The following is a 25,003-nucleotide window of genomic DNA, read 5'->3' as shown; positions in this document are numbered from 1 at the left end:
GGATAAAAAGCTTACAGAGTTCTCTTTGTCTGAACATCAATGTAAAGGTCACCATCAAAGATAAGGCTTAGCAGTTGATACATTGCCATGTTCATTCTAAATCAAGTGAAAGAGTTGGCTCTCTTGCAACACAAGGGTCTATTTTGATCCAGTTCATTAAAGAAACGCTCCCTGAATCTTTAGTGTATTGAGATTTCTTTTTCTTTTTTTTTGTTGAAAATCATTGAATAGAAGATAACTCTTTACCCTGATGAGAAGAAGGAATGCAGAGCAGTACTTAAGCTGAAGAGCTTTGTGAAGCCATGATGTCTTGAGGAGAGACAAGGACAAAAAAAAACATTTGTCCACTGTCAAGGAAACTTGACAGTTAAAGTACTAGTTCTGCTATTAACTCTGATGAGACAAGAAAATAGACAAGAAAAAAGGCCCAAAACCATTTTTAACTGTGGAAAGTAAGTGTGTAACTCAGGAGTGTAGCTGAACAACTCCTGTTTTTAACATTTTTCAGATCGCTGGTTTGGTTTAATGGCTTGCAAATGTACTCTTTTCTCCCAATATTTTCAACAAAAACATTAGCAAACAGGAATGTTAGGAAATGAATAAGCAGTGAAAAAAAAGCTTCACCAATGAAGCCAAATGTTTAAAATTAATCTGCAGCAGATGATGTGCAGAAGAACATGTGCAAAGATATCTTATACAGCAGCGATTCTGAATTGGAGTTATTTTTGCTGAGGTCAAGAGGTGCCCAAAATATTGTGGAAAAGTTCAGCAAACTCTAAACAATTTATCTAAATATATGTGTGTTTGAGATTGTGTTGAGTCGAGTCACTATCAAAACTAGTTAGAGACCACAAAAAACAACATGGATACAAAAGGAAAAATGCAGAGTTTCTTGAATGAGCACTTCAACTCATCTTGCGGGGCTGTGTGTGTGAAAAAATGAGAGAAATACGTGAAGTGATTCATCTCAATCTATTGAAGATTTCCCGCATGCAAAAACACAAGTGAAAAGCTTTCATTTGAAATGAATAGCCATTCATATGAGTGCACATCTCCAGAACCTGAAATAACCTGGATGAAAAAAAAAAGCCATGACGAATTACATCCCTAAGTATAGCACAGAACACTGCAAGAGCAGCACTGTGGGAGAAGAGGAAGGTATCCGGAGAAGCAGGAAAGCAGGACAGTGCTGCGTTAAGTAAATTGGTTACAGAGCACAATGAGGTCTCCTCTAACCAGTGTTGGGAGGAAGAAACTTTATCCACATCTGCTGAAGTCTCAGCTGGCCCGGCAGAGGCTTGGCTTTAACTGGATTAACAAGAAAAGCCAAGCTCAATAACTAATAGGCCTCTTCTTCTTCTCGCTTTACTCTCTTCCCCTCTATCCCCTTCCCTCTCCTTCTCTTTCTGTCTTGCCGTCTTCCTCTTCCTTTAAACCAAAGCAGAGAAAGATAATGCAGAACACTTTTATGCCTTCTACTGAATTAAACATGCCAGGAACAGCTTGTACTGGGTGCTAAAGCAGAAGCAAAGAGAGATGGAATATGAAAAAGGAGAATATATACAATTCCGCCCCTGCACAAGGGTCTCTGGAGGACTGCTGAACATTTCTTTACAATTAAAAAGATCTGTCGCAGATAGACCGCGCTGAGAAAAGCTAAACAGGACAGGCTTTTTTCACTAATTGGCCGGGTTGAAAAGGACTGTCAGTTGTTGTTGGGTGGAAGCTGCCAATCGCCAAGTGGAGAGGTGGCATAGTACTCAGAAAGACTCCTTAGAGACTTCCTACGCACCTCAAGCTTTCATTGTCAGAGCTGTAAATTCCATCTTGCCAATCTCTTATTCCTTTCACACACATTGCCATCTTTGTGCTGCAGCCAACCAATTGGGCTCCACAACCAACAAATCTGCCCATCTCTAACTCCAGGCTTGATGGTGAATAAATGACAGTGTTTCAAATGTTTCTGGTCTCAGGTGGTTTACAAAAAAAACCTGGAGATGTCTTCTCATCCTCTCTGTAGGAGCTGAGGTTTCAGTTGCTGTTCTGTCTCGTCTTTTCTGACTCTCAGTTTCTCTGATCTGAGAAGAAAAAGTCCTCCTTTCTCTCTCCTCACTCCAGGCCTATTTGGCATTCCCCAGGCGGAGCATTGAGCTACCACCCTCATTCTCGATCCTCCCCTCCCTTCGTTCCAGTCTCTCTCCCTCCGACAGAGCCAAGTGACCTGTTACAGTGTGCTTTGCTTAGCTTGTGTGCCGCACACACAGCAGCAAGGACGAGACTTTACAGGGGTTGCATTCAGGACCACAACCTCCCAGAGCACGCACCATGTGAGTCAGGGTGGCAAACAAAAGCTCAGAAGAGGACATTTGTAACAAGCATGGCCCCATTTCCAACTCACTGGAAAGGCCAAGAGTAGTCCGATTCACTTAATATAAAAAAGTCACATTAGCATATTTTTAAATCATATACAGTAAATCTGAAAACAGAATTTCGATGTGTAATTTTTTTTCTTCTTCTTGTTAAGTTTCTATAAGCAGATGTTCTTGAGGGACGCTGCAAAACTTTTTGCATCCTGTATAAAATTTTGATGTGTATCTGGATGATGGAAAAGCACCTAGTGTTGGAAGGTGCGAAATCAAACAGAATGCATTATTAGAACTGACATTTTTGGAGGTTGTCTGACTTGAACTGCGATTGCAAATCTTCCAGGTGAAAATGCAATGGTCTTTTCTCATTTCTTCATTTTGTTCCTGTTCGCCTGCCTTTTTCTCCCCCTGCCTGTGTATTGTGCAAGTTCCAGAAATGAATCTTAAGAAGCGAGAAGGCTTACAGGAGAAGATGCCAGATAAGATGCACGGGTGTATCTTTTGTGAAAGTCTTTTTAACTGTGATGTATGAAAACAGGTGCAACATGGAGCTGGAAAACACAAACCATGTTTCTTTTGTTTTTGTAAGTTGTCTTATTTAACTGATATAAACTTTTAAAATGAAGCTAGTTTGTCCAGTTTCAATATATGCCAAATGCCTCAACTCGTCTCTCCTCTGGTCTCTTCCTTGTCTTCTTTGCTTGCGTCTAAGGTGGCTAAGGTATGAAGAGAGGAGGTGAGGAAAGTAATTAAGCATGTTACCTAAGGATGTAATCTTGGCTCTTCCTGCAAGCTTAGGTTTGGTTAATAAGTCTGCACAAAAAGTGATTACTGTATAAATAAATGTCTTTCTAATGCACAATGTCCCTTGATCAGTAACAGTTTACAAAAGTGTCATTTTAGTCACATTTTCCTCACTTCTTTGCATGCACATGCTGTTAGAATCAAAACCGTTAGAATATGTTTAAATAAAAGGTCTAAATCCAGAGGTCTGTGGATTGAAAGCCATTATCCAGATACAAATCCCACATTAATGCCAGCTTTAAATGGGGCATTGTGCTGCATGGCAAGCAAAAGTATTACATGCTGTGTAAGCAGATGTAACAATGTGCAAAAGTATGAACTTAAAGGACACTGTTGTAACACATAGAGCGTACTGCTCCTTAAAATGGCAAAACCTGTGGGTCCTGTGGCCCGTCTGTTAAAGAGGCTAAATATCCAGAGCAGGTGCACTGCACTACATTGTGCTGTGAAATGTGCTGAGTTCTAAGAAAACCCTAAAAGAGTTGTGAGAGTCTGATATTTATAGTCTAATAAGACAGCTCTGCTTAATTAATTACCAGTTTTTCCACAGGGAATTATCTCAGAAAGATTTTCTTTTATTGAAAATGGGTTGTGCAAAAACAAAAGTTATGAATGATGATGAGTTTTCTCACTAAGGGTGCATCCATGGTACAAGACTCCGGGACTAATTAGGCGCAAAGTTGTGATCACAGTCAACTGTTTAAAATTATGGCGCTGTGAGAACCCCTAAGAGAAAAGATGCGTCGAGGCATGCATTGGCCAAATTGAGGGTAAATATGCTGGAGGGGGATGAAAGTGGGTGCCTCCAAAAAAGTTTCATTTTCAGGGTGAAAATCATTAACACATTATACAGTAAAAAAGGAGGAGGAGGGGCTTATTTTCACTTGGAAAATACAGAAATGCATTAAAAAAATATCTCTAAGTACTGAATAAGATACATTAGACGATACGGTGTATGTGAAGCATGACAATCAGAAAATGACTTTTTCATATTTTGGAGTTCCAGAGTTTAAAAGTAAGGACCTTGGAGCATGCATGCACCCGATGGAGTAGAAAATACACTTAAATACTTAAACCCAAACTTCTCTCCAGGGATACAATAAACAAGTCCTACTACATTGTGGTACATGTGACAACCAAAAGAACACCATGGCTGCTTCTGAGATTAATTGGCAACTTGTCAAAACACACTGTGAGGCTTCATGAAATGTCTGCACTGAAATGCTTTGTAACATAGCAGATAGGACTGTCTCAATTACAGAACAACAGATTGCACAGCGCATAATGTTCAACAACAATCAACAACAAGGGACCTGCTCAGGACTTGGGTGGGAGTAGAGCTGATACAGTCTTCTTAAAAACACACGCACACACACACACCAAAAAAAAATCAATACGTTTTTGACTTTTAAATATCTCCGCTTTCATTTCACAAACAAGTCCATGTTCAGATCTACAACCCACAGATATTCCATGTTGGGCAATAATGTCTTCGTTATTCATGACAAAATACTCTTACAAAGCACTTAGACATAAAAAATAATCATAATGAAATACGACAGATTTACAATGTAAATTTGAAAAATAACTTTCTATAAACTGTCCGCGCTCTAAATGTACTGACTGCTCCGTGATTAACTATAATCACATTCCTTAAAGATTCCCTTTTTTTCATAAATATTTCTAAAATACTCTATAGTGTAAATGACTGTTAATACCAAACTGTTTTTCATTTCTGGATTTACTGACTGTACTCTCAGCTGCAAAACAAACACCACCCGAATCAAACACAGCACATCTATAGTGATCCAGTGCGTGTTTGTGATGTAGCATAGGGAGCTTGAAAAGCAGAAGATGTGCTCAGTTCAGCTGCTGAAGCATCTAGGCACCACTCCTCTATTACGCTTTAACTGTGTCCTTGTTGGCTGTCGTTGCATCTCAAAAGACGTCTGTCTGAGCTGTAAGATTTCCCTGCCCAGATCTTCCAATTGTGCCATCGCAAGCAGTTTGGCATAATAAAGACAAGTGATTCAAGACTTAATTAAAAAAAACACACACACATACACACAAAAGACCATTTGGATGTCTAACAATAAAAATATGAGCAGGAAAAACCTTTGAATCAATAAGGCAAAAATGTTCCAACAATATATGAGCTCAGTGTCAGTTTCCAATTCTTGTTATGTCTTAACAAATGTGTTGGAAAACATTCATTCTACCAACAGTTCAGAGGTGTACCTTAATAAAACAAAATCAAACAAAAACCATGAAAATATGTAACCTTTTCCAATGCATATTTGCACGTTCAAGAAATTCCCCGGCACTATTATCTTCCGGAAAAGTGAAACGTCTGCGCCCCGTCAACAGATGGGTCACTTATTTTAACCAGACATGTACCACTACCTGTACTTCTGCAGTGGACAAGAAACAAAGGCTTGAGCGTTTAGGATTTAATTTTGAATGTTTTCACATCCTCTCTTGAAATATATCTTGGACTGTGTCTTTCCGTCCAATCAGAGCTCCGAACACGGAATAATCCGCTACATGGCGTAAGAACATTTGGCGGGACATGGGAAATGAATACATGAAATACAGCAGCCCCCAACAAAGCCGGTGAATATTTTGCCTCATTGAATGCGACCCAGATAGGAATATAAATACAAGTTATCCCCTTCTCCCTGCACACAGTCATTGCGGCAGTCTAAGCCGCCCATTATGTAAATAAAGAAAGCCCAGAATGAGAGGGAGAGATGTAATGTGTGTGGGACAGAGTGAAAGGACAATATACAAATCGCTTAGAATTCATGTGGAACAGAACGAGATGGCGTGGATAGAAAAGGGGGGAAATAAAGATGGCGATAACACGGAGAAAACAAAACTGGAAAGGGAAAAAGTTGAGTCGGAAACAAATAATCTTTTTTAAATTCATTAAATGAGTCATTACCGATCCAATGTGGAACTGTGTGAAACCCCCGAGTGTGTCGGTGCATCTTTTCCTTAGCGAGATCAACACCATTACACAACAGTAACAACAACAACTAGAACAACAACAACAACAATAACAACAACTGTGCTATCGTGAGACGGCGCCCAATATATAGATGATGCACATCATTAACACCACAGCCAGCCACACATTAGCACATACTGTTAAGTCTGTTATGTTACTCAGTTTGGTGGCTCTCGCTTCAGCGGCACCCATCAGGAAACCATGTGGTGTCGCGGGGTGCAGCGGGAACCCGGAGTCACAGTAAGCCCAAACAAAGTCGTCTCTGGGATTAACAGAAACAAGTTTGGCCTTTTCAAGTTTCGAAATGCCTCGAGTGAAGTCAGAAGAGCTGGCATCTTCAGCGCGTCAGCAAGATCCACAGAAGCCTTTCGGACAGTTTAACACAGAGTTCAACGTGATGACGATTTTTATTTTCTTTTGAAGCAGAAAGGCGAGTTTTGGATAGTGGTGATTTTTTCTTAAGTGATTATGGTGCTTCAGATTTTGCTGATTACATTTTCTGGTAAGGTATAAAATACAAACAGTTTAGTCACTCAGCACATAATCACACAGCAAAGCTGAAGAAACAAGAACGTAGCAATAAGCAGCATTGCGTCAGAGTTACTGTAGCTTTTTTTGCTCTTGGCAGTATTTTTTTATTCCCGTGACACTGAATCCAATCTTCTCCATGACACAGTTAAACACAGTCACATATTCAGCCACAGTGCACTATTTCCACTGCAAGTCTTCCTTTATCAGCCTAACAACAACTTTTTATTATTTTTTGCTAAATCCACCTTTTATCAAAGTATACGGTCACTGTCAGGCTGAGAGGATATAACTGATGGCAGATCTTTAATCAGGTTGAATGATAAGCAGGCAGGTGTCTAGCTGATGGAGGTGATGCTGATTTGTTTAGAGGTGAAAGGGGCTGGCTCGGATGCACCACTTCCTCCACTACATCTCCTTTCCTTATCTTCAGCCTTTGCCGTTTCCATCCGTCCCCTTCTTCTTCAGACGTAAATGGCAGTCCGGGAAATAACAGAGCCGTCTCTCTGAGACTCCATGTCGTCGTCCAGGTACACATCCATTTCTTCGCCAGCGTGGCCTCGGTGGACGTGATAGGCTGGAGGCAGAATGTTTCCGCCTCCGCCCGCTCCTCCAAATCTGTCGTATCGCTCCTCTTCTTCCTCCATGCTGTCATCGAGGTCAAACTTCCTCCTCTCAGCTTCATCCATCTCACTGCTAAGAAGGATGTCATGGGCAGTAGGAGCGTTGCCGGTTGAGGCGTGGTGGAGATGATGATGGTGGTAGTCGTTGGCCTTTTCTGTTAGAGTTCCCGTGGCATCGCAGCCCTCCCGATACGTGTAGATGGGCCCGTTGTTGTTTGTGCCAGTCCCATTCTTGCTGCTGTTGTTACCGGAGTTGCTGAAGAGCAGACGGGCTTTGTTGCCATAGTCTCCGCCATTGCTTCCACCGCTGCCTGTTGCAATGGAGTCCCCACTGCTGGGGTACCCGCGCCTCTGCTGCCGGCGGCTGCGGGTCAGGAGGACGGCAATGAGCGCAACAACCAATAGCAGAGCCAGAAGGGAGCCGATCACTGCGCCTGCCACTACACCGGCACTGGATGGATCCTCCAAGGCTTCTGCAGAGGGGATGAAGGGGTTGGAAGGAGGGATGGAAAAATGGGTGGAGGAAAAGAAAAATGAAGGAAATGACGGCTGTTTTGGAGGAGGTATTGACAGTTCTTCTCTTATTGTGAGTGTGCTGTAGTGATAGGAGTAGTGTCTTCTTCTACGTGTGTTACAATCCTCTTACAAGTGTGTGGTAATGTTCTTCTCAGTGTAATCCCTTGGTGAGGGTGCAGTCAGTCATTGCTGGGATCAGGCTGAATGGGACTCATTCATTCTCTCCCAGAGGCTTGTTGTGCTGCATTTTGCAGACATTTTGCTTTATATGCATTTCAGTCCAGCTGCTGGCACTTCAGTTTTTGCCGCCCTTCCCCCCTTTGCCAGCTGGGGCAAAGCCTTTACTACTGAGATGATCCTTGGTTCTATACTTCATGTTGGTGTGAGCCAGGTTTGCCTCTCCACACGTTTCAGTTGAAGATTGAAACAAAAATGAGAGAAGGATTTAGAAAAAAAGCGGTTTATTTCGAGTATTGTGCCGACTTTGCCGCAGGTTAGAGGTTTAGAGCCAGCAGAGTCACACAGACAGACACACAGAGACAGATACACAGGACAGACAGGCAGAGGAGTTACTTGGAAAGGGTTAAATAAGAGCACAGTCATTACTGTTAAGTGCCACAATGCTTAATCCCTTCTATATTTAACCTCTCTTTCTTTCCTACTCTCAATTAAAACCCCTCCTTATGCCTTTCCTTCCTGCTTATCATCCCATCCTCTGCTTGAACCGCGTCCTTCGTCTGCCTCCCTTATTGGTCAGCTAGTCAAACCACAGGGAGAGCGATCGCCCGCTGTCAACCCAGGACCAAATCCAGATCTCACTGATCAGCAGCACACGAAGGTAAAAGGTTCATACTGTGGAGCAAGACTCCTACCAGGACATGTTTAAAAGGATTCTATGTAGGAGTATGAGAGAGAGAGAAAAATGGGTAGGATTTGTACGGAAAGATTCACGCTGGGCTAAAAAGTGGAGAGAGAGAAAGTCTCAAACCAGGAAAGGAGAAGTGTTGAGTATTAGTGCAAAACTGCACAAGGCCAGCTAATATGTTTCTCTTTTCTTTTTTAATTTCTTGTCTGTGAATCACATTCAGATATTTCTTTGGGGTGCAGCAAGGGCAGCTAAACGTGGAACAGCAGGGGAATCTGAGCCCCTTCCTGTTTTATGCAAATAACAGCAATGTACTGCCAGCACTCCTGGCAAACACAGCAGTGAATGCCAATCAAACAATCTGAGGTTGGCTGAAATGATCATTGTGTGGGGTTACATGCCAGGGCAGCGCCACTGAGGCAGTGACGTTCTTTTTTCTTTCAGTGAAATCACATTGGACATCAAATAATGATGTGTATGGAGCTAGCGAGCAGGAGTTCTGCTAACAAAACCAGTGGGGGGATGTCACTATAAGTGAGCCTGGATAGAGAGCCTGTGATTCATACAAATTGTTCATTCTGATGGTGTAGGAGAAAAAAGAGTGGAGATAAAAGCAGAGAGGAATTGAGCAAGAGGAGAGAAAAAGGACTAGGAAGAGTGTTTGGGAGAGAGACAGAGAAGAGCAGACAAGAGGGGAAGGGAGATAAAAGGAGAGGTCTCAGTTTGATTTCAAACACACTTGCTCTGGTCTCACATGGGGATGCATTAGGGTTATGCCAGGGTGAGACAGACGGGTTGGGCGAATGAGGCGGGGCTCTAGGGACAGGATATGATGTCTAAATTAGGGGACAGTGTCTGGTAATATCCAATTGAAGTGACAGAAGGCATTAAGGATGATGAATCCAACTTTCCCTGTCCTAGTTTCCTCTCTCTTTGCAAACTTACAGATTGGCATGGAAACACAACATGTGGGCCAAAGTGTTATTTATATTTATTGTGCCATTTATATTTTAAGCATTAGTGGCATTTATCAAGTGCCTGAGTGAGAGACAGCTGAATAATGGCCTTTTGTGGAAGGTCTTTGGTGGCTGCCGTCCTTCTGTTAATCAAGTGCTTAAAAATCTATTATTCTGTATAGGCTATAAAGAACAATGCTCCTACAAAGGCCCATTAGAGCTGGCATGTTCATTTTTCATTAAGTCTGAGGTCACATGCAGGAGCAGCGTGATTATCTTTCCAATTTTCTCTCAAAGTCCATAGCTAAGGGGTGGTGGCTGATATTTAAGCAGCAATGATCTCGCGGATGGGAACTTTGTTGCTTGTTTGACAGCCGGATGCCAGTCGTCTTGTTCTTTTTTGCCCTTTTCAGACAGGATATGTAAAACTGCTGGCTTCATCAATCTGTTAAAGCGGTGACATTCTGTCATTCGGACATAAATCATGTTGATGTTTTGCACTTCATTCAGCACTTGTACTCGCTATTAAGCGTTGTCAGCAGCGACTCTGGTAAAGTGTAGCCACACTTTTGAATGTTTAATTCTCTTCAAAGCTGGCACTTGAGCCTGTGCATGTGTGCGCTGAAGAGATGAGTTGCCCTGATCCTTGTATGCAAGACAGAGATCGCTCTTCTTGATTTGGGACTGGGAAAATGCATCACAATGCACGTGACCATGCCTTAATTTTATTTGGTGAGATAATGTGCTATTATTTGCTTGTTGTGCTTGTTAGTGGCATTCTCCAGTATGATAAGCAATTCCCTAGTCACGGTGTTTGTTCAGACGTGTGTAAATGTAGAGAGCGATATGTAAATTTTACTATGCGGGGCTGCTTTTACAGAAAACGAACAGCTCATTAAGACATGAAGCCAACACACATAATTTTGCTGTCAGATTAATGAAAAGGACTAAATGTCTGAAAGGTCATTTTGAGTAGGGGAACAGGTTCAACTTAATGAACACACTTAAAACCAGCTGTCGGTGAACCACGGGGAATTTTTGGCAGGGAAAGCCAAGCAACATTTCTTTTTTTAGAGGTTAATATATAATTATATATTATACATTTTACAATTTTTTTATATATTTTTTTGTAAATTTCCCTGTGGCTTTCTCAAATGCACATTGTAAAACAAAAGCATAAACTTATGCTTACTGCACGAGTGTTTTACCAAAAAAATCATAGCATTAAATCAAAGCAATGAAAAAACAGGGTTTGTTTGACTTAAAAATGGGATGGACTGTGTTAAAAAACCTTGTAGGAGATGATTAATCTTCACACAGAACCAAAGGGCGGCCCACAGACCTGTATGAAAATCACCATGCAGGTTTTTAAACTCCCATTTTCAAGCTGTGAGTTTGTCATTTTGGCCTTTGCCGTCTTGGTTGTTGTCACATGATGAGCAAGCAGTGGATCACTCACTGACTAACCAAGGAAATGATCATCAGATAAGATAAGATAAGTGTTTGGGATGACAAAGTAATAAGGAATGTGTTTAGTGATAGAGGAAGTGAAGTGGGAAGCACAGAGATCCCTTTAGACATATTTTGGACCTCTGGTTGCAGCTGCGGTGAATCTGACTTCATGTTAGCTTAGTTAGACATGAAGATCCCTACCACACATGAGTCCTGAAATTACTATGAGGTGGAGAGGAAACGACCAGATGATTAATGTGACTGGATCTCGACACAATACTGTGCGTTTTTCTTCAAAAAGTCAAGTTTTGATTCCTCGATGGACAAGTTTTATACATGGACTTTTTAACTTACTATCAGATTTAACTTTTTGTTGCTATAACATAGCACATTTATGCTGGACAGAGCATGGTAAATTGGTAGAAGTGACAGGTGAATCACTACGATAAGTATATTTGATTTCATAAAGACACCAGGATAGTGAATGGCTTATAAAAATGGTAAAAGTGTATTTATCTTTAATGCTCATTTATCAGATTTAGTGTTTCTCCAGGCACTGTCTGAAATCATTTTGCATGATCTGAAACACTAATGGATCCCATCAGCTCTGACAAAAAACGTGCCAGATGTGTGATCAACATGACTGTCAAATTCTTGTCAACTGCCTTATGAAATGCTTTAGTAAACACTTCTCTGCAAGCATATTTCCTCCCAAAAAAGTGGAAAATAGCAAAGACCGTTAGCTAGAAAATAGGCCATGCTTGTCATCCTTATTTCTCATCAACAGAGGCAGCCTGCCTGCATTAAGAAGCACAGTGATAAATGTCATAGAGAGAGGCAGGGGGGCTTATATCAGTCTCTGTATTAGTGTCATGTACATGGAGGAGATTAAGGAAGGGGGAGAGTAAAGGAAAGAGAGAGAAAACCATGAAAACTACCCATTGCTACTCAGTTACACTCACTGCAGTAGGGATAATCTAAATGAGAAGATTTAGGATGTGAGGAGGCAAGGTGGAAAGAGTTAGAAGGGCTGAGCGAGAGAGACAAACAGAGGGAGGGGGGGGAAATGGTGTAAGGCGTATGAAAGTAGTAGAAACTTAATAACCTTTCATGAATCTCCTTCACCACACCTCTCCTTCCTTTCTCCTTGTTTTGATTCTCAGAACTGAAGGCTCCACTCATACAGCACGAGCCAGAGGCCATCACTGTTGAAGCTCCACAGCGAGGAGTGATTCTAATTAAAAGCAGCTTTTGGTCAAGGACATGTAAAAGCGCATCCATGAATATACCCCAAAAACACTAACAGCCTCCCAAAAAAGGCAAAACAAAAATGAGCAAAACCATTGTCAGTGACAGAGCATCTGTCTGACATTTGGTTTTTTTTCCACTAAGTGATTCCTGCTGAATTGTGGGAAATGTTGATGCAAGTTGATGAAGAATTTGAAGAAATTCACATATGACTAAGTTCAGATTACAAAAAGTCAAATGGGTACCCAGATTAGGACCACATACAGAAGTACCAGCTTTTTATTTTTCTGAATTCTTTAAACAATCAAACAGAGTTCCTCTGCTCTCATAGAGTTGCTCACACTTTCTGATGATCTTTTAATCATGTGCATTTGATTAGCAGCACTTGGTTGCTATCAGGAATCAGTAAGGGTGTATTTAGTTTTTGCAGAGATCTACGGTGGCCCTGGGAGGCCAAACGGACTGCAACTTAAGAAAATACCAGCACTAAGAAAAACACTGCAAAAGCACACAAAACATAACGGAAATAGGAAAAACAAAAACGGAAATAGGAAAAAACAGATTTCCAAAAGCACAAGGGAAGTGTTTCTGGGGAGACAATAACCCGGCGGACCAGTTGCAGGAACCAAAATATGCTAGGTAAGTGTGTTTTAATCTTATGATTCATATAATACTGATGACGGTTTTTCTGGCTAATAGTCAGGCTAACACACTTACCTCTCATCTTTTCTTTCCTCACAAAACCGATAGATCCTCCACTTCTTTCAAGTGTCTCCCAGCGCAATTCTTAGCATATTTTGGTTCCTGCAACTGGTCCGTTGGTGTTATTGTCTCCCCAGAAACACTTCCCTTGTGCTTTTGGAAATTCGTTTTTCCTGTTTCCGTTGTGTTTTGTCTGCTTTTGCAGCATTTTTCTTATTGCTGGTGTTTTCTTAAGTTGCAGTCCGTTTTGGCCTTTCAGGGCCACCGTAGAGATCCTTTGAAAAACTAAATCTTTTACATGACTGCAGTAATTATTTTATCTGTAGACCAGTATATGTCTAGAAAATGTAACTCCTACCCAAGTGATATAAACTTTAGATGGTTGAGAAGGTCCAAAAATGCAAGTAATTGCAATGTTAAGGGAAAGTTCACCAGCTCTCCGGAGCTCAGCTGGAGCATTTTCTACAAGACTGCTTCCAAGTTTATCAGAGATAATGCAGAATATATAAAGTGCCTGCTGAATAAATAAGGCGATCTTTAACCTTTGTTATACAAATCTTGGCAAAAAAAAATGTAAATGACTTCAAACAACACAATAAACTGTAGTTATTGGTTTATAAGGTTACGCTGAAGGCCTGCATAAAACATGGAAACATCACTCTGCTACTAAGTGAAAAGTGGTAAGTGTTCTACACTTTTATAGGGCCTCTTAGCCTTAGCTTAGTACTGCAAAACACTTTTCAGTGTGTTTCTCTCTGACCCATTCACACACCATCACGCCCATTAAGGGCAGAGACGCTGCTGCGCAAACCGTCCGCTTTCCCGGAGCAATTTGAATGCAGTCAGATAAGATGAAGATCTACCAAATGACCATCTTTAGCAACAAAAAGGCCTCTGTGTTTACCCACGATATCCTCTTTTTAAAAACATTTTTTAAACTTTTACTTGAATAGCTTAATGTTAAAAAAGGCAATATCAACGTAGAAGATGGAAGGTGGAAGAAACTGTCCACTCAGAGGAAACATGTTCAAGAATGCAGAGAACTCCACGCAGGGTCCAAAACCTCAGAGCCCTCTTCCTGTGGGGCAACAGTGCTAATCACTGAGTGGGTATCGCCAGTCTGGTTGTCACTTTATTTTTCCAAATTAAAACACGTCCCAAAGGCAAACATCAGGAGGCTCCACTTTATAATAAGTTAATGAAAACCTTCTTGTGCTTTAAACACACTTGACCTTTGGTTTATTTTTATTCCCAGAAGAAATTGTAAACACGAGTTTTAGTCAGTTTGTAAACCAAGTCACCGATAAATTATTTTAATTGAAACTAGGTGACCTTCAAACCGTGTTTTGTTGTGCTTTATGAAATTAGTCATGAACAAACAACCCGCGGTTTACTTGTGATTTACTCATGTATAAGCAGTCTGGGAGGCACAAGCTCACAATCATGGCAGAAGTGAGCGGAGGTGGAAGAGGTGAGGGAGACGCTAAATGTTATCATGCTTGGATAATGAGGCCCAGAGGCAGCACGGACTGGAAATCACAGACGTACTGTAGGAAGAGATTTTTAATGTAACCTTTACCACTGACGCAGCAAGCTGAAGGTAAACACTGCTGACTAGGACAAAGGGAAACTTTTAAAGATTGCTCCTGGGATTTGATTGTAAAATTTGGGCAAGTCGACTGGTTAAAATTAAGCATGATTAAAGAGACACACAAGGGTCTGCATGAAGGATCTTCATCAACAATGGCATCTAGCTGACTCTCATCAGCAGTTACTCATGGATGCCAACGCAAACTAACTGAGTTCTTATGAATACGATTACGGCAAACTATACATAGGTGTTTATGTAGCACATACGCAAACCTGATTTACGAGGTTTTTACACTTTAATTGGAAGGCTTGTATAAGTTTACACAGGTAAAACATAGCCAAGTATTTTTTTATCTCTCTTATTGTCTGCTTTATACAAACAATCATATAAACATGCACATATAGTACCCATAAACACACACTACAGCACAATGACCTAGTTTATGCAAACGGCATCTGACTCGTCACGCTTCTGGTCATTTCCTTAAGCATTTCGGTATCACTGTAATTACTTTGTCTCATAATTATCCATTTATTCTGGGGTGCTCTTGTGTTACTTCCTGAAAAACCAGCACCTTCGAGAAAAAACTTCATCTGACAGTGCGAATTTGAATTTCTCTAGCTGCAACCGCTTCAAACAACCTTTCTTTTCTGAATGAATCAGTGAAGGACTTGACTGATTTCGCACACCACCTCAATCACTCACAAAAGACTTTTTTTTTTCAAACTGGAGTTTTGTTTTGCAGTGCATCCCTGTGATATATTAAAATCTACTGATGTATAGTGCTAATTCACAGCAACAGTCATTTCGAAAACGCTTTATAGTGTAAGGTAAAGATCCCAAAATGAAAGAGAGAACACCAACAATCAGACGACCCTCTATGAGACCACCAGCGTATCCAGGCTCAGGGAGGGGCAGCCATCTGTTGTGACTGGTTCGGGGTGAGGGGAGAGAGGGGAGAAAAGAGGAGTACAGAGAGATCAAGGGCAAAACACAAACTGTGGGAGAGAGGTGAGGGAGAAAGGATTGCTCCCCAAGCAGCCTGAGCCTACAGAAGCATACCTAAGGGATAGTTCAGGGTCACCTGATCCAGCCCTAACTATAAGCTTTATCACAAGGGAAAGTGCAGAGGGTGTCCGTCTCCTGAATCCAAATCGAGAGTTGGTTTCACACGACAGGAGCCTGATAGCTGAAAGCTCTGCTTCCCATTGTACTTCTGGAAATTAGGAACCACAAATAAGCCTACAGTCTAAGAGAAGCAACCTATCTGGATACTATAACACTATGAGGTCTTTTTGATATTATAGTGTCTGATCATTCAGGACTCTACACGAGGAGAAGAATTTTAAATTCAATTACTGAATTATTAGTATTTTACAGGGAGCCAATAGCCAAGAGAAGATAATATAAAGAAATATAATTTCACTTTGCAGTCTAGTCATCTCAGCTAACGCTCAGAAGTGAGAGTGCTATAAAAAAAAATCCCCAAATTTCAAACTATTCTCTTTAATATTATCTGATTTGTATGGAGCACAAATTGTGTCAGGAATAAATTAGAGTTTAACCTGGGTGCACGAAGAGTAGTTTGTGCACTAGAATTAATAACACATTCAGAAAATAATATGTGGTTCCCTGAAGTTAGTAATTGTAGCGTGTAATAATTAACTGAACATTAAATTCAAACACTTTAAACTGCGTTTAAGTGTCTTTGCAGGCCACACATTATTATTTATTAACTAAAACTCTTAGTGTGTCTCCTTAAGTTACTGGAGTCATCACAACAACCTCCAACTTAATTAGTACTGTTACAGTGACTGCGTAATAATCTCAAAGCATACTTTTACTTTTGCAGACAAAGCTAAAAGGTACACAAGTTTAATGTTACACAATTCTTTATAGTTTAGAAGGACAATCCTTTAGTGTCTCACTGGGAAATACATGACATTAAGAAAGTAGTAGTGCCATGTTTAATGGGGCTTTGAGTTCGCTTTTATGTCACAGTTTGTGCGCTAATCATTGAAGTTTAATGAAAAACATCCAGGTTGTCTTTTATCGTCCACCCACTGTACACAAACACACCGATACATCCAAACACCATCAGTCACACACATACACGTATATGTATACTCTGTCAGCGATTAATGCTCTTCATTTCTCTCCCAATCACTCATACATAGAGACAGTAGCACACACATGCACATTCACAAATGCACAACCCTCACCAGCAGCTATTAGCAATGAGATACTAAAAGCCTTCAGTGTGTTTCTGTGTCATATCTTGAACTCAGCTGCAGTGGTTGCACACCACACTACACCACACACGCACACACAGACTTTGCTTAATTACCATTGATGACACAGACTTGCACAGATGCAGACGCACATAACGACACAGAGCTACACTATCTATTCAATTACCCTCATATTATTCCCGAGCTTCACGCATACACACACAGACAGGTCCTGTTCGCACACAGGCATGCATTCGCGCACATATTTCTTTTGCCCTGCAACCAAAGTCTTACACAAATCCAACTACCGGTGTTTCCATGACGATCTCAATCATTTTCTCATGCAACCCCTTGATGCTGTAGTGAGGGAGGAAATTTCCTTCCTAAATCATCTTCGATTCTGTCTCTTCATCATGGATTCTAGCTGGTGCTTTTCATCTCTGCCTCTCTCTCCCCTCACTTTTCATCAGCGAGGAAATAATCAGAGATTGGGCAAAGAGAAGAAAAAAAAACAACTTGTAAACTACAAAAAAAGAGACATAGGAAGGGGTCGGCGAGGGGAGAGGAGAGGCAGTGTTTTTTTAAAGTATGTGGTTTTTGGCTTTTTTCTTGGCCCATTGAGCCTCACTGTGCTCTCTCTCCTCAGACTCTCAGGATTTCAAATGGATGCTTTCTGACACAGAGCAAACAGATAGCATGAGAACGAAAAAGCACAAACAGATGGGAGGGAGAGAGTGGAAAAGGCAGGGAGGAGGGGCGTAGGTAGCGGGTGTCGATAAGCGACCACTTGGACAGATAATAGATAGAAGGATGGGTATAAGTGGAAATAAATGGGCGAAGTTAATTATTTCTTTCACCTTGAAAATTGTATTGCATTTCTTTTTCTACAGAACCACATTTAAACTTGCATGCATGAACACACACACATGAGTGCAACCCATTCCTACACAAAGACACGCACACGCATTCAGTCTAATTACATTTTTCCCCATTCTGCGGCCCCCTGCAGGGGTTATGAACTTCACGAGGTTTCCCAAGTACCTCCCCACTTTCCTGTTCGAGCTCAATGCTTATTTAGCATCCAGCTGCTGCGCACACAGTCTCTCGTACAAACACTCAATAACTGGCTCACTTACACACGAAAGCACACACATTTCCCCCACTCCTGGCTCCATTCACCTTAATAACCACCCTTAGCCTGAAGTTGAAGTGCACAAAAATTACACCCTGTACACACCCGTTTGGTGAAAGCGTGTGTTCCTGCGAAACACACAAGCATGTATGAACACAACAAAAGCGCCTCAACTTTTTACAAACGCTAACATTTGCGCACATACACACGCACCAAGCTCTGACACAACACCGCAGGAATGTAAAGCCTCCGAGGGGATAAACTCCAGCCAGCAATTTTACTGAGCACAGATTAACTGTACAGTTGTAAAATGCAGTCATAAAAGCACATTGTAAGGGAACAGCATGGAGGTAACAGGACTGGATATTGATTTCGAGTACATGTACATCCACTAACACCATTTGGGTGAGTTGAGTTGAACACCTGTGGTGCATGTTGCAGTGCCAATAACTGAGGCCATTAGCAGTTTTAGCTGTGCATCGAAAAAGGCTCTAACATGTTATTTCACTACAACTGGACCCGGACAACACGCAGCACAGTGAAGCATCCTTAACGAATCTGAAGAACTTCAGTCTCTAAAAATGAAGGTCAGTTCAAGCTTTTCAACAGTGTCAATTCAGTTTGAACCATCCATGGGTTAAATCTGCTTAGGAACTGGGTTCTTAACCAAAACGTTCATTCTATCTTTCTAGTGTACTTGTAATATAATCTACAAGGCCGTGCTGCACAATGAAAGCTCAACATTCAACTGGTTACTTTCAACTGGTTTTCATTTGCCAAGCTTGATGTTCAGACTGCACTTCATGTGGATTCATCAGGAAATAATATACATTTATAATATGCATTTTACATCTGGTTTAGGTGTCATCTGACAAAAAGGCCGGGATAACCCACTGAGATCCCCCCCTCCCCACACACACATCCTAAGATGTAATGGAAATGTCTTCTCAGGCAGCACATCTTAACATTTTCTACCTTCTCTTGCATGACTATACAGGGTTGTGTGACATCCTCAAGCAGTAGATAATTAGGTATGCCTTAGAAATATGTGTCTCCTGTATGATGAGTGCTTTGACCTTAGAGGTGTCAAGAGCCTCCGGATCACTGCATGCCTTGTAAGATGTCATGTTCACTGTAACTGTCTCTACAATTAGCCTTTAAATCTTATTATAGGTAAAAGACTGCAGTGAAATCGTGTGTGCATTTTGTAAGTCTGATTTAATCAAACCCAGATTGCTGCTTGCAAAATGAGCACTTACTACCCACTGGGCCAGCAGGGTGGTCTGTGATTACAGAGACAACCCTGTAATATAAAGACAGGCAGTTTGATTCTCGAGTTCTGCCTAAGGACGTGATCGCACCTCCGGTTTGTTTGCTTTGTTACATTTTTTTATACTGTTCATTTATTTTCTTGCTCCCTGATTACAAGAAAACCACAGCTTGTAAATAAAAGTCACAACACTCTCAACAAGCTCATTTACCGGACGCTTCTCGGTAGTTCACATGCTGTCATGTTAGAGAATTGCTGGGAAAGAAAGGAAAGATTTCACTGCCTCTACCATTTGTGTTTATAGCCCTCACTGAGAGGACACATGAAGCAACAACTGAGTATTGGTCAGGGCTGCAGCTTCCCAGGGGTTCAATTTGTTAACACTCAGCTTTACAGAGATGAGAAACTGCTTGCTATTAGGTATCAAAATAAATGTACTACAACCCTGGAATTTTGGATGAAGTGCTGCAGTTGGAACATACTTTTAACAAACTGAACCACATGGTCTTGCAGCATGGCAGTGAGTCTTATTTTCAGCGTTTTTTTTGTTGGAGCTTTAATGACACTGTTTTCACTTATATGCCAAAAGCATACAAAAAGCGGTTTTAGTTAACTGCTCCACCCGTGTGTGGTGTGAATGCATTTATTTGTCAAGAATCACATCACCTCTCCGACTATGAAAATTCTGCATTTTATGTAAATGAAAGACAGCTATGAGTGGGATGTTTTAGTTCTTTTTTTTTATTGATTATGGAGTCCGCCTAAAACTTTGGACACGAAGAGATGATAAAAAAAATGCCTTTGTCTGCCAGCCGTGTCCACACGAAGAAGCGTTTAATGCAAATCTGCGGTGATCCATCATCCAAGTGTGGTGCTTACTCACTGCTTGTGTGCGTAAGTCTTTTTCAGTTACACGCATACAGTACGTACACACTCGCTCTCCACACACTCGTACCCAGAGCTGTCAACATGAGTGGGTTCAGTAGTTTAATGAACATTATTGATGGCGAGGCTACAGCACTGCTGGCATAATTAGTGTGATGTCTCACACCTACATGTCTGTAGCTTCATTAATTCATCGCACAGCCTGGCTAATAGACACGGACACATGCACAAAGACGCACACACATGTGAGCACCGGCAGTCTCATGTGTCATAATCCAAAACCCCAGTAAGTCCTCTTACCTCTACACCCTGCCTGTGCTGCATTATGTATTGAACTTGCACCGCTGCCACTCTGTGCGTATGCCATTTGGATACTGTGTCCGTGTGTGCGTGTGCGCCAGCGTTGTGCACTGTCACATATATTTTTAGCCTCATTCTGCTTGGCTGAATGCAGGGAGCTGATTGCATCCAGACCTTGGCTGCTGATACCGATCAACAAAACCAGCTGAGTGAAAAACAGCCATCAGCCTCCCTCTTCCCTCTCTCTCTCTCTCAATCCCTCTCACCCACTCGCACTCAATTCATCTCCCTCTCCAAGTCACCCACCACTCCTCCACTGCTCCCTCCCTCTTAAATGGGGCGATTTGTGGTTGGGTGACTCATTTCTAAGCAAATCTGGACCACGGAAGAGAGGAGAGTGAAAGACAAGGGTGAGTGAGGGAGGAGGCGGGGGGGTTTAAAGGGGCCCAAGAGAGCAGAGAGAAATAGCAAAGGTGAACGAGGGGAAAGGAAACCAGTGTGTGCTTGCATACTTTTGCTCAGTTCAGATAGATCCAGCTCTCCCTGTCCACCTCTGTCCATGAATATGATCAGGGGCACTAAACTTAAATGTACACACCAAGACAGCAATATTACCCTGCACTGCAGACCTGATTAACGACTATGGTATATCTCGTTATGAGAGCAGACATCAAGATATATTCATGGATGTTCAATGCTTTAAGAAATGCAATTGTTAAAATGTCACAGCGCCCAAGGTACAACTCTACTATGGCTGCCATTTTTGTGGCTATTATTTTGCTACAATTGATCATGAATACAGTCAGACAGGTAGCAAGCTATGCAGGAGGATGAAGACTCAATTTTTGACTCTGAGTACTAAGTTCTGGCCTGATGACCACTGTCCGTATGCAGCACTTACTGAGCTTTTTCAATCCTCTCCTGCCCTCTTCATTTTCTCTGGTCAGTTTTCCCTTCATTTCGTCTTTCCTGCCTTCATTTACCTGCCTAGAGGTCTATATGCAAATCGTCTAACCTTACACCCCTCCTTCTCTCGCTCCCTGTTAACCTCCCACACCTTCTCCCTCTCTCTGCATTGATCAGTTCATAGTGGATTAGCTGCAGTTTGTGATAGCCGTCTGACCCAGCCTGGCCTTGAACAAGCCCTGCTAGCTAATTGAAAGACAGTGAGCTGGTCTGCAGGATTAGACACTACCCAGTCTGTCTGGCTCATTATTACAAACACACAAAAATAAACACACACATACACACGAGGAGAGCGAGATGGGCGGTTTATTGAGCTTTTTGGATGCGTCATGCCAGAAGGGAATAGCCCACAGTTGCAACGCTGAGAGAAATGAGAAAAGTGACTAAGCCCTCAACACAAATTGGATCTTCTGCAAGTATTTGTGTGTCTGTGCATGCTTGTGTTTGTCTCGATGGAGTTTGTGAGTGTGTGTATGTGCATGCGCTCTATCTGCTTATGTAAGTGTCTGTGCACGTGTGTGTATTCTTGTGATTATCGGCACCTGTGTGCAGGAATGAACTGCATTAAAAAATGAAAAAAAAATAAAAAAAACAAAGCTAAGAGAGTGGCTGAGTTGTGGCCCAGGGTCTTTAACATTGAAATAGAAAGCAGCCGCAGAAGCACAGAGGTAATCATGAACTGCTCCCTCACCAAGCTTCAGTTGCAGGTAACATCTGACCCTGAGTCCAGTGAAGAATGAGCCTGTGCAACAGCAAATGTGCATATAACAAAATAAAACAAAATAAACGTGTGTGGCGAAGCAGATACGAAACATAAGTACACTGTGGGCTTGTGCATTTAAATCGCAGGATGGTGATTCGTACCACAAAAATCCACAGCGGTATATATAGAGCACACAGGCTATGGGTGATATTCATGATGTGCTGTATACATTATTGGAAATGCATTTAGTCAACTATTACATGTAATTTTGCCTGGAGCCAGACAGCTGAAGAAGTTTGGATTTGGACGCGAGATTCAGAAACCCACAAACACTGAAAAGCGAGACACGAAGAAATGGGATAAAAGCCCAGGGGAGGTGGATACAGTGCATCATGAGCATGTGTAAGCGTGTGCTCGTTTGTGCATTCAAGGGTCACCCACATGCTGCCTCTCCCTGATTGAAACCAGCAGTGCCTGGCTTGGCTCAGCTCTCTCAATGAGCTCACCCTTCTCTTTTGACTGCTGTAGTAAAAGGGAAAGTCTTGACTGCATCAACCCACTCGGGCCCCAAGCGTGAAATATCCAGGTAAAAAAAACGAATACCTCATTTTAAAATATTTAAACCACATACCACACAACACTCAACCCCTTCGGCCCCTCGGCTTCTTTTCCAACTCTGACGCATATCAATAATGTACCCGTTTCGATCAGATGGATCTATTTCAAAGTCGAGATGGAGATTAGCTGATGGGAATTCAATTAAGAGAAGGTTCTCGACTGGAATTTAACCACAAGTGGCTCCTTTAAAGAACAACATTAACATTTCAGCTAGCCAAGTCCACACACTGGTCACTTCAAAGCTAAGAATGAAATACTGTAATCCTGAGAAAGTCTCGTCGACATATCACACGCTTCAAAACTGGCCAACAGGGTCATGTAATATCAATTAAGTAGAATTTAAAAAAACGGAGAAAAAAAAACTTTTAAACAACACAGTGGGAAAGCTTTTTTGTTTGCAACAAATGTTAAAGAGTTACATCACAGGAGCACAGAAATGGAAGAATAATTCCAGACAATTTTAAACAGTTTTTCTTATTCACAACTCGACGCTTGCTTAATCTCAGCTGGCGGTGGCTTTCGTCTGACTCCTGCCTGTTCCTGGGAACAAAACACAAACACCACCTGTAGGAAGCGATGCTGCTGCGTCTGTGAAAAGAACCCCCAAAAACCCTTCGTTCTTGAAAAATGTGGCATCTCAGTTTAATTCTTTGTCACTGTCTTGAAGGACAAAAAACAGGACCGCAGACAGCTAAGAGTGTAACACTAAATTCTTGGCTTGCTTCCCAGAAAATAATCTAGCAGTGAGACTTGGAATAACAACACTTTTTAGTCTGTGGCACCAGCATCCTCTCCGTTTCTGTGTTTTCACCTTTTGAACCCTATTTTGGTTCATTTTCAGTTAATCAAAGGCCTAATCCCTCTGTTAATTCTGCTAATTTGTTCCTGTACCACACAGCCACTCTCACAAATTTACAGCCATTATGTTCCATGTTAGTATTTTAAGCTAATTACAGGCCTAATCCTAATTAGGTGTCATTTTTGTACCTACAACACAGAACAAGAATTTTCCTAAATATCTCTCTACCCACTTTTGTTAATTATAGTTTTACTGAATGGTAAACTCTTTGGACCAGAGACCTTGTTTTAAATGCTTTTTTGCTACATTTCCCATGTAATATACTAGAGTTTCATTTCTGATGTTCTGCCTGTAATTCAGCATTGGAGTTTACATGGATATGTTTGACATTTTAGTTCTTAAGCAGTGTCTACAGACACACTGAGGGAGTGGAGATGCAGTACCTTGGAAAGGCCATGCAGCTGCTGGCACATGCTCACAGGCTGATGTTGGGACTAAACTTTTGACCTTTTGGTTAAAAGCCCTCCTGTCTCTACCTACCCTCCTGCTCCAAAAACACATCTATTATCATTCCAATGCTGTTGTCTTGCACTACATAGAGAGGAACAAGAGGCACTGTGCTATACTTACATTATGTTAAATGAATTACAGACACAGAGAGTTATTACGCTGCAATGAGATCTTAATGCTTGATTCTCGGCCTCCACTCTGCTCTAACTTGGATGGTGCATCTCCACTTTTCATAGTAGTAGAGTAAGTTTTTTTACTTTAATGAAATTATACCAAACCTTTGCATTTAAAGAGCACATTGCCCCCAAAGAATAATAATAAACATTTTAATTGCCAGCATGTCAGAAAGTCTACTCCCACACAGTTGTATAAACATCCTACTGAGCAAGAGCAGCCTCTGCATTGCATTGGAGGGGGGTAATTAGTCTCCACATTATATATACACATATAATATTCGATAACTGCAAGAGACAGAGCAGATAATTGCTCACTTATGTGTTGTGATTTACTTGCTTGCTCACAATTTTCGCCTTTTCCGTTTCTGTTTACGATTGTCACTTTATGTAGAGCTCAAAATACAAAATGCGTTTTAGCCACACTACGTTAAAGTTTATTAGTTGCTTTGGCACCAACTGATTATATTTCAGGTGGAAACTGAATGTAAGGTCTGTTATGCAGCATTTACTACAGGCTGCTGTCGAATACTCTGTGCTTCAGTTTTACTTGGCATTCTTCACAATACTCAGGGATGCTAAACCTGTGTTGCCAGGGGCTATTTTCTAAGCATTACAGCAGGTCAGGGGCCGGTTAATGAACAAAGAAAAATATTTTAGTGAAAATTCTGTGAAAATGAGGGTTAGTCGTCAATGACTGAATCTAAATAAATTAAATGCATTTCCCTTATCTTATGAAATTCAAGAACTGACAC

The 25,003-nt window shown here is 41.4% G+C and overlaps 1 protein-coding gene across 2 annotated transcripts in view; it reads right to left on the bottom strand.

Moving 5' to 3' along the window:
- Positions 1–25,003, bottom strand: part of pvrl2l (PVR cell adhesion molecule related 2 like) — a 315,269-nt gene that overhangs the window by 134,122 nt on the left and 156,144 nt on the right. The window contains exon 7 of one of the 2 annotated variants that reach the window (XM_040020159.1): positions 1,384–7,804. The exons of the other annotated variant lie outside the window; for it this stretch is intronic. Within the exon in view, the coding sequence (XP_039876093.1) occupies positions 7,173–7,804 (632 nt within the window). The 3' untranslated portion in view covers positions 1,384–7,172. Of the gene's footprint in view, positions 1–1,383; positions 7,805–25,003 lie in introns of those variants that run through there. 2 annotated transcript variants of the gene reach the window in all.

This window comes from Simochromis diagramma, unplaced genomic scaffold (assembly GCF_900408965.1).
Source record: "Simochromis diagramma unplaced genomic scaffold, fSimDia1.1 OVJJ01000753.1, whole genome shotgun sequence".
Taxonomy (NCBI): Eukaryota; Metazoa; Chordata; class Actinopteri; order Cichliformes; family Cichlidae; genus Simochromis; species Simochromis diagramma.
This window is presented reverse-complemented; position numbering and strand designations above follow the sequence as displayed.